Source organism: Aythya fuligula, chromosome 1 (genome assembly GCF_009819795.1).
Source record: "Aythya fuligula isolate bAytFul2 chromosome 1, bAytFul2.pri, whole genome shotgun sequence".
Taxonomy (NCBI): Eukaryota; Metazoa; Chordata; class Aves; order Anseriformes; family Anatidae; genus Aythya; species Aythya fuligula.
Genome location: NC_045559.1, coordinates 206,417,097 through 206,434,950, shown reverse-complemented (window position 1 = coordinate 206,434,950; position 17,854 = coordinate 206,417,097). Strand labels below are relative to the sequence as shown.

At 49.5% G+C, this 17,854-nt stretch overlaps 1 protein-coding gene across 5 annotated transcripts in view; it reads right to left on the bottom strand.

Annotated features, from left to right (window-relative positions):
• Nucleotides 1–17,854, bottom strand: part of STIM1 (stromal interaction molecule 1) — an 82,531-nt gene that overhangs the window by 21,414 nt on the left and 43,263 nt on the right. For all 5 annotated transcript variants that reach the window (XM_032194993.1, XM_032195015.1, XM_032195008.1 and 2 more), the window contains exons 4-6: nucleotides 17,743–17,854; nucleotides 16,355–16,470; nucleotides 3,589–3,766 (exon numbers count right to left, since the gene is read on the bottom strand). In XM_032194993.1, the coding sequence (XP_032050884.1) occupies nucleotides 3,589–3,766; nucleotides 16,355–16,470; nucleotides 17,743–17,854 (406 nt within the window). The remainder of the gene's footprint in view (nucleotides 1–3,588; nucleotides 3,767–16,354; nucleotides 16,471–17,742) is intronic.

Genomic DNA, 17,854 nt, shown 5'->3' with positions numbered 1-17,854 from the left:
CTCCCCACTCAAGCCAGTCCTTTCCACACACACCTCCTGCCCTCCTTCAACAGAACCCTCCATAAAATGAAAAGGAAAAACTCCCTGAAAGCCACAAACGAAATCATCTTAGCCAGCAGTAAGCATTCCATAACGCCAAGATCTTCTCCCACTCCAGATCCTCAACGTCCAAACTGGAGAGCAAGGCAAGGGGGCGATGCACTGAGCAGCAGAGCAGAGGGGACAGCGAGGTTGGGTGTCTGGGGACAGTGAGGCCGAGTAAGCAGGGCTCTGGGGAGCGGGGTCCTGGGGCACCACGAGTGGTTCAAGGAGGGACAAATACGGCCCAGGGGAGGTGCAGAGTGGTGGCTCAGGCTCTCGGCAGTGACCGACTGCTGCCTGCAGCTCGTGGTCCCAGGCGTGCTCCTGCCGCTCAGGCTCCTCCTTGGCATACAGGCAGCAACTCAGAACAAATCTGGATGGGCTGGACTCTCAGCAGCCACGATGCTGGCTCTCTTCTTGGAAAGGGTTTATCTTCAATTTACAGCTCTGTTGAGAAACTCAAATGTTTTTCTTCACAATTTGAAGAGGTTTTGCCAAGACATTCCAAGTTTTCAGATAAACCCACGCTCTCTGCCCTGTGCATCATTGCTAAAGCTCTTCCACACCAGGGCTGTGAGAATCCCAAACCACCAAAACATCTCTGTTTAAAGGAGAAATTTCCCTATGCTATTACGCGGAATTCTTCCCTGGGAATTTTATCCTTAATATAATTTTCCAAGGCACACTAATACTCTGTTTTCCCTTACTTCTGTTTATTTCCCAGCAGCAGAGTGTCTATTTTCTTATGCTGGTTATGGACAAACCTTGCTTTGTGCGTTCCATCTGGATGTCTGTGCAGAGCATCTGATTCAGCCACCCTGGGTCCTGTGCACCGAGCTCCAGGACACAGCAAGGTGCCAGCAGAGCTGCACCTGTGACAGGGGCACGGAACCGAGGTGCATCGGGGGCTTCACAGTTTGGGAGCACGGTCCTCGGGCGAACGTGCTAAGACCCGAACGTTTCTGTTTTGATGGGTCACTCAGCTGGAGGATGTTCTCAAAAGGTATTTTGAACATGAACAGAAAATGGCCTTTCATATATACATTCCTTGAGAACATACCGGGGTTGTCAGTCAGGTAGCAGTGCCAGCAGTCAGTACAGCGCTGAAGAAGGCATTGTTCACCCTCCAGAGGTTCCAGCTGGATTTCTATGAGCTAGAAGAGGTTACTTCAAGCAGAACTTCCTAACTTCTACCCAGGTCCATGGGAAGGAACCGGTTGGTGGTTTTTGCCATTTTTACAGCAGCTGAGCTCCACAGCTGAACCTTCCCAGGAAGCAAGGCTAGAGAAGTGAAGGCATATCCACCTCTGCAGGAGAATTCCTTCAGTGTTGTGCCAAGAGGATGCCAAGGGCCTGGAATCCACCTCCCACTCCCTGAGCTCCAGCCCAGTGCCTCTGCAGAGCACAGCCCCTCGCACACACCCTGCAGGACCACCACAGGGTGTGCTGGGGTAAGAGTCGAGCTATGCTGAGCACACGTGGTTCTGTGCTTCCCTGCCTGGCTTTGCAGCATTGGTTAAGCTTCCTGGGCCCATCTCCTTCTTTAACAGATGCCCTCCAAGCAGGGCCCAAGGCTCCCACATAGCGTGGTCACACCATTGGGCACCACCGCCTCGGGCAGCTGCTGCAGGAGCTGGACACCAAGGAGGAATTCCTGTGTCCTGGCTGCAGAAAAAAAATAAATCTTTTTCTCTGGGATATTTGCAGCCTGTAATGTAAAATTATGCAAAGCTTTGTGAAATGAGCCGTGGATTAGAACCAGCTCCTCAGCAGATGGAGAGGAAATGCAGCTTCTTCTCTCTTCAAGTCGAAGAGAAAGGAGGTCACGTATCTGCACCACTGACACGTAGCAGTCTGTCGAGTTTCCTCTCTCCATATAGACACCAACTGATGCAATCTTGGCAGTGACAGGCTTTCAAGCATCCCTCACACACGGACATTTCCTAGGAGGCCGTCAGAAGCAGGTAGGTAAGAAAGCGTGCTGTGGTCCCGTGTGTGCATCGCACTGTTTCCGAAGCCTCAGCTGTTTGTAAAAATCTCCACTGGGGATCTGCATCTTTAGGATCCTGGCATTTGTCCCCGTCACCTGCAGCGCCGCCCCCACGTAACTGGGGCTGGCTCCGCTCTCAGAGACGTCACTGGGAACGTCGCTGTCAGCTTGCACAGCAGCCAAATTAAGGTTTATCCTTCAACGTTACGTTTAAAATTAGTAAAAAGGAGAGCTGAAGTCTACCATGTTCTGCTACTTGCTAAATCGACCCGTAACAAAATCTTACTGCCAGAAAACCCCTCTGGTTTGTCAGCAGCAGCCTCGTGTGCTCTTCCTCCCTACAAAACCCCTGTACTCAGGGAGCCTGCTTTGTCAGCCCATTCTCTGCTGAGCAGCTTTACTGGAACCACTGTCATAATTTCTGTGACTACAGATCACATTCCTCAGGGTACGGTATTTTGCCTAAGTGCCTACAGTTCACCCACTCACACTTAATACCCCCCCCACGTGTTTTTTTTCATTCTTCCAGGGTTAGGTATTACTGAGCAGGCAGGGAAGCACTGACAGCTACACACAGCCCAAAGAAGAATCCGAGAGGATGTGCAATTCCCCTCCTGACTGCTTCCACCCTATCAGTATGCTTCCTGATGGCCAAAACCCGGAGTGAAACAAGCTGGATGACAAGTTCTACATGAATTGGATGACTTTACTTGCCTTTCAGAAGCTCTTTTTCCCTTTTAGGTGCAGGTTTACACTGTAATTTTCAGTGCAGAGGGGAAGTCCTGATGTATTTTCAACAGGAGTCGGACTGTGAGTAGAAACCACCAGACATGTCACTGCTGCTATACACTGAACTGTGGTGAGTGTGTAGGAGGTACCTGTTCAGAATTAGAGACTGCAGCAGAACTGTGAGTGGCAAAGCACTGTCAGGCCCCGAAGGAGTGCTCAAGTCGCTTGTCCTCAGTTTGATGTTTTACACCTTAAAGCACCGAACCTCCAAGGGGAAGGAGAGCACTCCCATGTGCCAGCAACAACAAAGCCGTACGGAGTCAAGATCTCCTCGACACTCAGAAATGATTTTTTAGAGCCAGCAATCAGGGCAGAACAGGAACTAACACACAGGCAGACAACGTGAAAACAAGACAGAAAGGAAATGAAACTGCTCGTTAGCAGCCTCCGGGTGAGCACACACAGCGTGCTCGGCTCCATGTCACCATGCCCTCGGCTGCACCTCCCAGCAGCGTGCCAGGAGTCACTTTGCTCAAGTGGCTTCACCGCACAGATTCAGGACCCCGGTGACGCCAGGAAGTTCTTACCACTCAAGGCTTCACATGGTACACCATTAGAGCCCTAGCTTAACTCAGTTAACACTTAATTAACCTCAAAAATGCAGGTCAAGTGAGCATGAACATATCTTCACATGCAAAAATCATCTTGCTGGAAATCTAAACAAGGAATAACTTTGCAGGAAAGGTCACCAGCTGAATGCTCCAGCTGGGCACACGCAGAGAGCTTACCTTTCTTGAAGGTCATGGAGAGACTGCTCAGCTCTGTGAAGCCCCTCGAGGTCTTTCATCATCTTCTTCATGTGCTCCTTCGAGTAGCGGTTCTGGATATAGGCAAACCAGCAGCCACCCACTCCGATGACAATAGACACCACCAGCATGAAGTCTTTCAGGTGGTTGTGACGAGTTACTGAAAGAGAAGCAGAGACACCGCTGAATTCAGAGACAGCAGAAATGATTAACTCCGACCTTTTTTGCTTGCACGGTAGCTGGGTGTGAGAACTGAAGGTGGTGTCAGGAGGAACTGTGACCCAGGTGCCACAACAAAGGGAAAATCTGAGCTCCATCAATACTTACAAAAACAAGAACCATGTCAATATTTATTCAATTTGAATGGGGAAGCAAAAAAAAAAGTCTGAAAGATGAAATTCAAAATTTTATAACATGCCTGGCATTCCAAAATACGTGATAGCTCCTGTGAACCATCAGAACAGCTGTTTTTAGGGCAATACCGTACTGCTACCATAGAGCACAGAGACGTAAGAGGTAAGAAAGCAACTCTTGAAAAACTCTGACTGTGATCCCAGAGAAGAGGGAGATCAAGTTTCAAATCGTCAGTTTCCAGCAGAATTACAACTCGGTGTTGAACCCCTCCTTTTTTAACACTTAGCAGAACAGCTACTTTAAAGTGTGGATACTCGAGAGAATGGAAGTAAGCAACTGTTTTCTTAGGTGCTGAAAAAAAAACAAACACCAAAACCATGTTCGAAGTAGTTTTTTTTTTTTTTACTGTTTAGCAAATCTCAAACAAGGATGTACCAAGGAAGCTAAAGATGAGGATGATCAGCTCAGTGAAGCCAGCCGTGATTCCCTGTCCAGCTGCTACCCCAGTTAGAGCAACCCTAATTTCTTAACCCTAATTTCTTCCTGTTACTGGTACAGCAGTTTTTATCCTAGCTTTGATATCCAGACTGACATGCCTCAGGGCAGCCACACATGGGCTCAGCCGCTCCATACAGCACTCCAAGCACCAGCAGCCCAACTCGGCTTCTCAGCACAGGTTCCTCTAAAACTCCCTGAAGACCCAGAGGTTTTGACATCAGCGTTCCTGCAGATGTAGAGCAGGAAGGTGAGTGTGAGTGAGGGTTTATGTGAGAGCAAACCATGCCAGCCCCGACACTCTGCTCGCCAAATCCCTCAGCTTTGTTTTCAGGTAAGAAGACACCTTGAGTACTTTCTCACGAGCTGAGCAGGACCGAGATGACTGCGGTCTCTCACTGCAAGTTTCCCCCAAAGCCTTTCCATCTCAACTGGCATTTTAAAGAGTTGTGAGACTTGTTGGTCTCGCTAAATTTGAGACGGATCTCTACCAAAAAGATGTTGACATAGTTTGAAGTAACATGAACATGTTACTGCCTTCCCGAGTATTTCAAATGTAGAGCAGAAAGGCCTCCAGGGCCTCAAATTCATCTTTGCTACCTTCAAATACAATTAGCAAACATTTTTTGAAAGAAAAAAAAAATCCTCCCTCAAAATGACAAAGCAAATTTAGGGCTTTCACTTCCCTTCCTTTTAATTTGTGCAAGCATTTAAAAGCTTTCCTAATGCCTGGGTGTAAGCATCACCCCTGCACAGCGCAGGGAGAGCCGTCTCACTGGCCTTCATTCCACATCAGGGTTTATCTCGTTACAGCCACCGTGATCTCTGAAAGATCACATCGAGTCTCCCATTGGTGTACTGAAATATGGTAGAACCCCCAAACGGGCAGTTCTTCTGCAAGAACTACGCAGAGGCAGAGCAGTTCCTTCAAATGGGAAGGATGAGTATGTGACTGCTCTGTTTCTGAGCAGGAAATTCATACATTCATTTCTCAGAGACGCTCCCTGCTCCGCTCAGACAGCATTTGTGTTCTCCGCAATTTTGTGAGGAATCCAAAGAGAGGCAACAGAGAAAGGCGTAAGAATCTATTCTCTTTTTCTCAGGAAACTCAAAAAACGGTAAATTTGTAAGAGAAGCAGAGACTTCATCCGATAAGAAGAGGTCTAAACACATCTCTCAGGCTGCTGAGGAATAATTTGTGTCACGTCTCCTGTCAAAACCTTTAATAAAAAGTTTTTTTTATATAAAAATTACTTGTCATTTAGAGCGATGAGGAATCTCATACCTGAGGCAGGAACAATATTTATTGTACCCCAGAATCTCTTTACGCCCTAGTGAAATCAGGTACCGGTACAGATGTTTGCTCTAACTCACGCCTACGTGGCTCCCAGTAAGCCTCTATTTTAGGTCAAGACACACGATCCAGAAACAACAGGGCATGGAAGAGACAAAGAAAACAAACACTGCAGGTATGCAGGAGACGATGAAAAAGCAGCAGAGGAGGATGTTGAGAGCTTTAACTGGGAGAAAAACACAGCTGGGTCTGGCAGACCTCAGGCTGGGGCGGGGATGGAGTACACCCAGAGCCCCACGCGTCTCCGTAAGTGATGTGCCTGTGATTTGGTAGCAAGAAGAGGATGGTCATGGGGACTGGAGGAATACCAAGCACAGAAGGCACGTTAGGTCAACATTTTCCTTTTCCCATCCTGAATCTGTGATGTAAATGATGCAGGGATTCTTCCACATCTTGGTTGCAAGCCACAGACAAAGAATTCCAGGAGCATGAGGAATACAAACACACACAAACATGCACCAAGCACCGGGCCGAGATGAGTCACTGCCAGTCTCAGGCCGTAGATCAGCCTCGTGTGAAGGCAGGCACAGCCCTGGGCTGAGGAATAAGCCTGGGATGGAGAGGACAGGCACGGGGTGCAGGCAGGTGGGGGGCTCAGAAAAGGCCTGGACCCCAGGGAGCTCCAGGAGCAACATGCCAAACCGTGCCACCACGTGGCGTTCTGGGGTCTGCTGGGTCTGGCATCTCTACAGGACAGCACTCCACCTGAGTTCTTGTCCATGCAGTCTGAAACAGGAAGGAAAGGCCACGATCACCTGAAGCTAGGTTCAAAGCAGAGATAGAAAAATAGCTATTTATCAGCAGTAGATATTAAATCTGCCGTAAGGAAAAAAGCCTGGTGTTAGACCTCGTCTTTCTGATCTGATTTATTTTTTAAGCAGAGAACTACTGACACGTGCCTGAAGCAGGAAAGATGAGGCTTTTAACAAGGGGTTTTCCCACCAGCAGCAGATGACAGACACATATGCCCTGACTCCTCTCTGACTGTTTTGTAAGGGATTTGTTAAGTGGACCTAATTACCAGTGACAGAGGGCAGTGACCCGTTACTGCTCTCCCTGCATCCAAGTGCTGGAGCCCGACCCTGCTCCTGGTGTCACCACCTATCCCCCAGCCCTCTCCAGGCACAGCCTCTCCATGGGCCCTCTGCAGCTCCCCGTCTGCTGAGCGAAACCGGCCTCAAAGTGCCTCGGTGTAACGGGGTCATCCTCACCCGCAGAGACCATTTCTGGAGTTACTCACACGGGCTGCTGGCATCTGCGGCTGGTAGGAACTGCTCAGGCTGAGAGAAAATCAGAAATGAGGAGTACACACCAGCCAGCATGAGGGACATGTGTAAAGGACGGTACCCTGGGTTGACAGAAATATCCAGGTGTGTCACAATGGATATTCTGCATGTAAACACTGAGATTTCTGGGGCAGATGGATCGCCTGAAGAGCACAGGACAGAAGTGCAAACATGACACGAAAATCTTTAATACGTTTAACTTATTTCTGTAAGTGCATTTTAAGAGTAAGAGGAAAAGATGCACCCAAAACCAGCTTGCAAGCTCAGGCCATTGCCTTGGTGGTACCGCTACGGACAGAGGAGGCACCAGAAACGGGCAGAGTTTCTGCAAGCAGTAAGGGCACTGGCTCAGGACACAAACTGGCCTCCCCCACTCTATCTGATAGGTGTTGTCCAGTGAACATATGATGGTCATACAAACCCTGGGTGATGCAGCACATCCGACTGTGGTTTTACTAAAAAGTGAAGCCGTGACTGGAGATGCTGCCCTGGAGAGAAATGTGAAAGGCGAGGGAGCCCCGGTCCGCAGGCTGGCGATACAAAGGGTGTCCCAGCTGGAGCACTGGCTCTCGGGTATCACCGACCAGAGCCCCCAGCTGAAATAGATGGATACCTGAGAGCATTCTCCTCTACAGACCTCCCATTATCTGTCCTCAGCGGGTGTTTTTCTTTCTGGGTGTGGGCTGATGAAGGAAAGTGCTTGCACTTTCCTGGAAACTGGCGCTTGCAAGCAGTCGTGTTCCCAGCCTGCTGCACATGAGACACGAACCACTTAGGAATTTCCAGCAAAGGAAATTTAAGCTGCCACCTCAATCCTGTCTCTGCAAGAGGCTTGGGGCAAACTCAGCTCATCACCCCAGCTCGGCTGCAGCAGCAGCAGCAGGAGCTCATTGAATTACGGTACCTGCACTGCTCAGGTCATCTCTGTGTAACCTTACACCGCTTTGCTCCACTTTGTTCTTCCTGACCAACTGTTCAGGCTGCATTCAACTTCAGCGTGGTGACGAGCAGCATGTGAGGCTGAAGCTGGACTGACGGCCGCGGGCACGAAGCAGCAGCAGGCGATGCAGCACTGCTGCCCCCGTAGAAGTCCAGGGGCACAGGCACAGATCATGGACACAACGACACATCTCAGCTTGTGCTGCTTGCTTTTTTCCTTTTTACTGCTCTCATTGTAGCCTGCTATACTTGAAGCTAAGGAAAAATCACCTCCCATTTGTCAGAAGATTAACAGAATTTCAGCAGAAACGGATTAAATAAAGATCTTGGCTTAGCAATACCGGTACAGCTCATGGAGATGTGTATAACCCCCTGCCTTAGGACAATTTTTTAAGTAAGAGTGGAATGCAATGGTTAATCTATTGCTGGAAAGTATCAGTGCCACCTGTCCCTTGAAGTGCTTAATCGATGAAGAGCAATGCCTGGTAGCTATTGCTCTGCCCAGCCCACCAGCACCTGACTGCAGTATTAATAGCTTTAATTTGCTTAAACACACAAACACCACACTGGTCTCTGTAGGTGCATAAATGGAAGAAAGAAGAGGAATAATGTCCTCGTTCCAACTGAACCATTCAAAGGAACCGTGGGATGTGGCCGTGCCAGCAGCCCTGCACCCAGCTGATGCGGGTCATGGACAAGGCTGCTCCAGGAGCCCCCCGGGGTGGCCAGGAGGCCATCCAAGCACCTTCCCCCCTTCTGTGTCACCTAGTGCATCACCTAACGTGCCACAGAAGAGTCCAGTCATTCTCTGAAAACACTCACTTGTAAATTCAACGCTAAAGAAATAAACAAGACTCGCATTGGCCCCGCTTCCCATTCCGGATGGATTATCACAACATCCTCTTCCTAAGAAGCAGCTCCTGGCAAGTTGCTGCACATGCATCACTTCAGATCCCTCTTATTTCGTGTCGTGAGAAGACTGCCTGGGCGACTCGTTCAGATGACTTGCTCTCTGCCCTCGCACAATGCTCGAGCTCTCCTCTCCTTTGCAGGTTTCCCCCCGTTCCCACTGCCTGCTTTGCCCAGCGCTGCAGCTCTGCTGCCTTCCCAGCCGGGCAGCTCCAGCCTGCCTTAGCCCGGGGTGCTGGGTGCAGCCCCGTGAGACACCGACCAAACCCAGCCCCAACCAAACCCAGCCCCAACCAAACCCAGCCCCAACCAAACCCAGCCCCAACCAAACCCAGCCCTGCTGACTCACAGCCTCCTCCTGCTGCCAAAGCCACACCACGCAGCCGCCTGGCAAGCATCCTTCCTCTCCGGCGGCTTCCACTGAAGACAAGCATTAAGGAAACAATAGGGAAAACTCAGCTTAGACGTAAAAGTTGCCTTTTTGCTTCCTGCAGCCCTGCAAGAATGCAGGTTCACCAGAACTGAAGTCCTCATTCCTGGGAAGAAGTGTGTGGGTAACGACGAGCACTGCGAGCAGGGCCGGGGCCACCAGCTGGGATGGACATCCCGGCCACTGCCTCTGAGTGCTTCAAAGAATGGTAAATAAAAACCCAAATCATCTGAAACTTGATTACTTTACCCCAGTTTGTGCACTCTCATACTCTGTGACAGATCCAAGCCGTGCTTGGATTCAGCCCATCGCCCCGCAGACCAGACAGGCTGCAGCTTCCACATGGGCTTCAGGAGGGGGAGAAAGGACGAAAGTACAGCTGTTACATTTTGTACTGACGCTCACAAAAAACAGCGTTTACCACAAACTGCCAATTATTTTTCCACAAATGGAGTTCTCAGTACCATTAACCTACTCAAAAATGAAGAGCATAAAGCATGTTCACTAGCTATTGTTGCAACTAAGTGGGGTTTCCCTGACAAGCACTTCACCAAGTCCCTTTCCAGAACGCACATTGGTTTGCTGTGCACAATGCCACCCCCTGCCACCAAACCACACCAAACACACAAACCCACCCATATTCCCCTAATAGCTAGCAGAAGTGCCTGGAATTTAGCAAATGAATGATTATAGCTTCCAAACAGCTTAAGCTGCATTTTAGTAAAACCCTTGGAGGGGCTCTGTCGGGGTCTCCTGGAATCGCTGCCGCGGGGGCTGGTGGCTCACCAGGGGGATGGGACGGCTGCACATGCTGTTTCCTTCCAAGTGCCAACACAGCAGGAGAAGATGCATTCAGAATCGCAGTGCCACGTCCATCTACTTCACTACAACCTCACCTGCCTCCAAAGGCGTGTGCCTGGCTGCTCTCAGCCACAGCTACGTGAACCACAAGACTGCCTCACCAGCACTCAGCTCACACACACTGCTGCGGCCCCACGAAATGCCCAAGGTGCTGGGATCACGCTTGGTTTGATCAAACTGCTCCAGATCAGGCATTTCGTGCCAGAACACCTTCTGCTTACTGCCTTTCTAACAACTCTGCTTTGCAAAGGCATTAACTACCCCAGAGGAACGTGACTTATCCCAGCACAGAGCTGCCCGTGCTGCCCGCAGTTTCTGCAGCCGGTTTCTGCGCGCAGACAGACCCCAGGCTGCGGTGCACAGCGCTGGGAAAGGCACAGGGAGGTGGTGTGCTCCTTCTCCAAAGACCTATGCCAAACAGAAGAGGTGGCGTTTTTCACGTTTAACATCACGTTAACATCACGTTTTAACATCATTTTAGGTTAGATGTTAGGAAGAACTTCTTTACCGAAAGGGTTGTTGGACACTGGAACAGGCTGCCCAGGGAAGTGGTGGAGTCACCATCCCTGGAAGTCTTTAAAAGACGTTTAGACGTAGAGCTTAGGGATATGGTTTAGTGGGGACTGCTAGCGTTAGGTCAGAGGTTGGACTTGATGATCTTGAGGTCTCTTCCAACCTAGAAATTCTGTGTGATTCTGTGATTCACCCCTGGTTCCTGCACGAGGCGCACGGATGGGTTCCTTCGGCCGTGGCTGGCAGCCTTGACACAAGCACCCGCCAGGCTTGGCGCCCGTGGGCACCAGTGAGGTGTCCCTGCAGCACAGGATCACCCCTGAACGCTCCATTTTCTTGTTTTTATCTCACCATAGCAGGACTTTCTGCTGTCCCAGCTATTTAGCCTGTCTAACACGCCATGGCAGAAGCCGACCGCGTAGCGAGTGTCTCAAGCAGCTTTCAGAGCTGAACCTCAGCTGCCAGACAGCGCCAAGAGCACCACGGGTACAAACACTGCAGGGTGAGCAAACGGCACTGGAGACACCAGTTTCCGTGCTTTTTTTCTTTTTATTTGTGGGAGGCAAGGAGGAAGCACAGACACCGTTTTGCCAAAGCCCACAGCAGGCATGCAGGTGACTGCAGGATGATCATACGCTGCGTTGGGTTTGCAGCGCTGCCGTGTTTTAAAGAAAAAAGCTTAGCTTCTTACCTTGCTACTTTAAAGAAGCGAGGTAAGAAGCTAAGCAATAGTAAAAGTGTAAGAGTAACCTGAATTTTTTTGAACCAGAGACCCACCATGAATGACACAAATTCAAAGCCTCAATTTTTAAACTGAAAGTTTCCCAATGCTTTACTTTGGGAATAAAACCCAGCTGGATTATTGGAAAAACAGCAATTTTAAAGCAACTTACATTAGCACTGATTAAACAAAAGAAATCTACATTCCACACCAGCTATTTATAGTGAAATTGAAGTATCAGAAAACATGGGAATTACTAATTTTTTGGTTCCTCTGTGGGAACTAATCAGATCTGCGATGCAGCCTGCCACGTGCAGAAGCAGATGTTTTCAGACAACACAGGAAAGAAGAAAAGCTCAGGCTGCAGCTGCTTGAGGTACAACAGCATAAAACCAAGTACAGAACACACACCTCCTTTAAAAACCAAGCTACCAGTCTTCTGCATTTCCCTGAAGGCACTTGGCATTCGTGTCTCTGTCTGTACCAAGACTGGGACTATCCTCCAGTACTGGAACACTTCTGTTTGCTAGTGGGCTCACACCAGGATCAGGTAAAGAACCTTACACCTTTGAAAGATTTGCTGATTTTGAGGACAATGGGATGTCTGAACACCAAGCACACCCCCTGGGTTTTTAGCTTCCTAGCTATTGTTAAAAAAAGCCACAGCTTATTTAACAGGTGCTTGTCACATGGACAGACAGCTCCACTGACGGACAGCGCTGACTTGTGAGCAGAAAAGTCACTTGTGAAGTGTCCTAATGGGACAAAGCTGCTTTTCTGCATAGGTGCAGGAAATCCAAACACAATCCATTTAACTGTAAATATTTAAAGAGGATGGTAAATCTCACAGCGATAAATCAATCTGCTATTTGGTTAAGAAATTCTATTGCTTTAAACAAATAATGTTTAAGCGGGTCTCGAAGTACTTGTCAAATACTCTTCTAATCACAACAAACAGAAACAAATCAGCCACACCAAGCTCTACCAACGGACACCTGGCTTTGTCCACCCCCGAGTGGACACCAAAGAAATAAACACTTACTGAAAAACAAAAAAAAAAGTAAGTTCATCCAGAAACCTGCAACAAGTGCCACGTCCTGTTCGGGTGCCCATTGTCCGATCCAAAATCGCACCACGGTGCTGCCTTGGGCAACGTGAGGAGACAAACAGCTGAGTCTGTTACTTGAGAGTTAAGAATAAAAATCTACATTCACTACTCACAAAGAAAACCCTATGGTTTTACATTTCACTGCTTGCTTCCTTAAATTCTCCTCTCCTGTTTCACCCGAAGTTGTGATATTTGGTCCTGGATGCATTTCTGAACTAAGGAACAGGAAAACAAAGGAACACAGACACAGACTCGATCAGTTCATCTCGCTTGGTTTGTAATTTCACCACACTCCTGTGCGATGGATTAATTACAGAGCTGTAGCCCTGCAAGCGAGCAGACCTCTTTGAAGAGAGGAATCATACGTCTGGAGTCTGGCATAGAAAATGAGCCTTCGTGAGACCACAGGAGTCTGCTGATCAGCAAGCAAATTGGCCAGGCGCGCATCAGCTAAGTGGTGCTGGCTGAAGCCTCTGCTCCAAACTACAGGAGACATCAGAGAAGTTTTTAGCCTCAGGACGAGGAAGTCTTCCCGACTTCATGGGGCAGAATGAGAAACAGTGCCCTGGTACTTGGGCTGGAATCCCCCCTGGCAGTGAGACGTCTGGATTTGTGAGTCTGAAGGAAGCAGCCGTGGCACTCCAAGCTGGGCTGGGTGTATTTATTACTTCCTATGCATTGCAGGTACAAGAGCTGCTTTGGGAGAGAAGAAAAACCCTTAAGGTCCTGTACCCATGAGCCACATCCTGCTGCTGGGAGCTTCCCTTGCAGCGGCAAGGAGCAGAGGAGACCACCTTCACCGACCAAACAAAAAGAACAAGAACTGGAACGTACCTGAAACCACTGAATCTACTGCTGAGCCAGAAGAGCAGCTTCTGCAGCTTAAAAGGTCGCGGAGTACTTCCTGAATTACTGCTGATCGCTGATGGCTGCTGAGAACTGCTGCCTTGCAATCAATTTCTCAAGAAATTAGTTTTAGATAAGTGAGTTCTCACCATGATAAACCAGAGACAAATCCATTCAGTTAACTACCAACTAGCAAATATTGCTGTCTAAAAAACGTTAAATCCCTACATCAGCTAAAAGCTTAAAGGATTCACATACCTGATCGGTACTGTACTGGGTTTAATGGCAAGGTTTTGGTTGTGGGGGGCTGCAGGGGTGGCCTCTGTCCAGCAGAGCCCAGCAGCTGCCCCATGTCAGGTAAGGGCCAGGTTCAGCTGACTCCACAGGGACCTGCTGCTGCACAGAGCCAGGCCAGTAAGCAATGTTGTTTGTGCCTCCGAGAGAGCAGATTGAAGAAAGGGAAAACCAAAACTGCTGCACAACAGCAGCTGGAGAGAGGAGAGAGAAGCAGCCCTGCAGCCCCTAAGGTCAGTGCAGCAGGAGGCAGGAGGTGCTCCATGAACCAGAGCACAAGTTCCCCTGCGGCCTGTGGAGAGCCCCCCGGTGGAGCAGGCTGTCCCCCTGCACCCATGGGTCCCACACGGAGCAGATCTCCACGCTGCAGCCCCCCCATGGGTGGAGGAGCCCCCGGTGGAGCAGGTGGATGGGGTCTGGGGGGAGCTGCCGCCCACACGTGGGGGCCCCGTGCTGGAGCAGTTTGGGACTGGGGGATGGACCCCGTGGGACGGAGCCGTGTGGGAGCAGTTCTTGAAGCCCCTGAAGGATCCGTTTGGGAAGGATGGCATCCATGGGAGGGACCCCACGGGGAGCAGGGGCACAGAGGGACCGTGAGGGGTGGCGGGGATGAAGCCTCAGGGACTGACCGCAGCCCCCATTGCCCGTTCCCCTGCACTGCTCGGGGGGGAGAAGGTGGAAGAGGTGGATGGGGGAAGGTGCTGGAGTTTGTTTTTTTGTTCGTTCCTCCCTGCTCTATCTTGTTAGCAATAAATTTTGTTAATCTCCCTGTTCTGAGTCTATTTTGCCCATGACAATAACAGTTGAGTGATCTCCCTGTCCTTATCTCAGCCGTTGAGCCCTTTCCATCACATTTTCTCAGTTTTATTCTTTGAGGGGTGGGAGTGAGCGAGTGGGGGGGGGGGAGTGAGGGAGTGACCCTGCTCCAACACCAACCTGAAGCACTCCAAGTGCCGCTCACCACGCACGGCAACCTGCATGACCGGAGGCTGGTGTTACAGTGCCACGGCGGCACGCAGCAGTACCTCTAACACAGGGAGCAGCCGCTGACCTGGAATCACTGAGAGCAATTTACTCTGCCATTTCCAGAGCATCTTGCAACTGCCTGGCAGGTTCCTGCTCCGAGCCCTGCCGCTGCCAGCAGGAACAACGCAAGGGCAGAGCTGGGGCTGCCCCGTGCCGACCGAGAGGCCTGTGACTGAGAAAGGAAACCGTCCCCGAGGCAGCACGTGTTTTGTAATGACTGCGAGCGAACACGGCTGGCTGTGTAACCTGCACGGCTCATTCAGTCGGCTCCTGTCTCCTCCAAGCCTCATAAATTTCACCCAGTTTACTTCAAGCAGCCGATTTGCCCAGGATTTGCCTTGCTGCGCTGCCTCTCGGGAGTTTGGACACAGACTGAAGACAAGAAGTGATGGCACCGGCTGCACCAAGGGCTGGACTTTGGAAGCACCTTATCGCTTCTCACCAGCCAAAAAAAATCAATTTCTCTGTGAGGTCGTTAGCGTGTCCACGTTGTGCAGAGCCAAGGTTCATCCTGCCTGCTACTGCCGACTCTCTGGTGCAGCCATCCTCGCTGGCACTGCCAACAGTGGGCAGTAGCAGACGCTTAAAAAACCACAGAAATAACAGAGGAAGTAGTATTTCTGATGGTGTGTATTTCCAGCTGCCAGCAACTGAAACCATGGCAGTTCCTGAGCCAGAATTTGCATCCAGACTATTGTATTTGCATTGTATTTGTATTGTATTGTATTGTATTTGGTGAGAAAGAACCCCTTTGTATTCATTTTTGAAAGCCTCTCACACAGGGAGTACAAGATGACTAAAAGGGAAAGATAAGCACTTTGCAGGAGGGCTCAGGACGTGTGCAGTCAATACAGGCTGCCTTAAAAACCCATCACATCTGCGTGATGCCAAGCAAAACAGGCCCCTGATCAAGCAAGGCTTCAGTTTACCTCACAAAAGCATCAAAAGCTAAAGAGGAAAACATGAATAAGTGGGAAAGACACAAGAAGTACATTTAATAAAGAGACGGCAGACATGAGGCAGACAGAACGAATGCAAAAGGAGCACCCCAAGCTGCGCTGAGATAAACATCAGAGCGCTTCTAGATCATCAACAGAAGCCTGTAATCAGCATCAAAAGAACTCAGTCCCTTGCTCTCATTCATCCTAAACACTGCTGTTCTGCTGGTTTGGAGGAGCTGGGCAGCCAGGACCCGGACAGCCTGCACTTGCACCTGAAGGCAGCTGCTGCAGGTGGATGCAGGTGGCTCCCATCCACAGATGTTAACACATAGCTGCAAACCCCACCGCTGGGCCACAGGGCCAGCACTGCAATTAAGGGAAAGGATGGAAAGGTTTCTCCTACAGACACGGGAGATCCCAGCAGGAAAATGCAGCCCATGCCTGCAAGAGGCCCGTCAGACAAACACAGCGCTTTGTGGCAGGATGCCTCTCCGGCTGCAGAGCTGCTGGGTTACACCAGAGGCAACCTGTTGCTGTGTCTGGCTGATCACACCAGCAACAATTTAAACAGCATAAACTCTGGATCACGTTGATGTGTATCTCTGCTGTTTGATGCTGAGCAGATACCGTTCCTCTCACTTAACAGCGCTGAGGTTTGCAGTGTTACTTACAGAGAGGAGGCCCAAAGAGCACAGTGTCGAGAGCTTTCAGCTGCAGTTTCTGCCTGTGGCTTCTGTCTGTCATTTTCAGAACAGTTCCCATCATGGTAGCGTTGTTTACGGCTAGCCTGTAAAAAAAAAAAAAAAGAATGAGGCACGGTCATATCCATCTGAATTAATAACTGCCCATAATTAGTAACATGGAAACTACAGGAGGAGAAATGTGATGAACAGGACCAATAAACTACCTGCTTAGACCATCAGGACAAAAGAAATCCCTCGAATAAAATTGTTTCTTATAAAGAAGATCTGTATCTAAGTGTTAAACAGCATCATGATAGTGTTTAAGAAGCATTTGGACTGTGCTCTCAGCCATATGGCCTGAATTTTTGGGTAGACCTGTGTGGAGCAAGGAGTTGGACTCAATGATCCTTAGGGGTCCCTTCCAACTCGGGATATCCTTTGATTCTACGATCATCTTTGGCTTCAGTTAGAGAGGATAAAAAAGTATGGCCATGCCTATTTTATTTATCCTGACAACCTAAACTACTGACATAATTAATTTATTAAATCAATTTCCACTGATAGCCTTTGACATCTGACTGTAGGGACATACTTCCCACACAGAAGAAACCTGAGCACACACCTTGCACTGCCTTGAACACCTTTTTTTTTTTTTTTTTTTTTTTTTTTTAACTTATCCGTCAGTTTATAGGTTCCTGTACAGAGAGAATAACCTTTACCCAAAAAGCTGCACTCAGATTTTTCAAGTTTGTCATGAGTTTAAGCCACTTTACAGCCAGCACTTCTCTTGAGGATCTTGTGGGTTTGAAGTCTCCTTTGCTGGAGCATCAAGAGGCATGAATTAACAGCACGTACCAGTGCTGGGTGGTGCAGAGACACACACCTACCCCTGAGCCAGTACCCCTTAACTTCTAGATGCAACCCAGCAAGCAGAGATCATCCCTTTGCTGAGGATGATGAACAATGACAGAGAAGCCTGGTGACTTCCCTGGGATTATGAAGGAAATCTGTGGCAGAGCCAGGACGTCACCTAGATCTGTTTTGCTCTAGCTCGGGGTTTTAGCTCTGAAAACACAGCTCGGGCATATGCAGACTGATGAACTCTGGTCCCAAACCAGCACGGGCAGCATTTCCAACCAGACCGCTCAAACTGCAGCCTCTCCTTTCACCCACAGCAGGTACCTGCCCACTTACAGCTAAATCAATCCCTGCAAAGAACACTGCAGCAGAGCCAAACCCTCCAAGTGTAACTGAAGCAGAACAGGAATCCTACGTGGTTCTGCACACGCAGATGAACTGCACACGATGTTACGAGCCACCTCAAGTCTGTTCTTCTCCCTGGCATGCCTCCCACAGACTACGCAGTGAGCACTGACCTGGGCATGGCATGTCCACTCAGCTGCAGCTTTCTGAAGGTCTCTTCGTACTGCGGCAGCTCGACATAGGTAATGAGCCACTGAACCACCTCGTCAACCGTCCAGTTATACA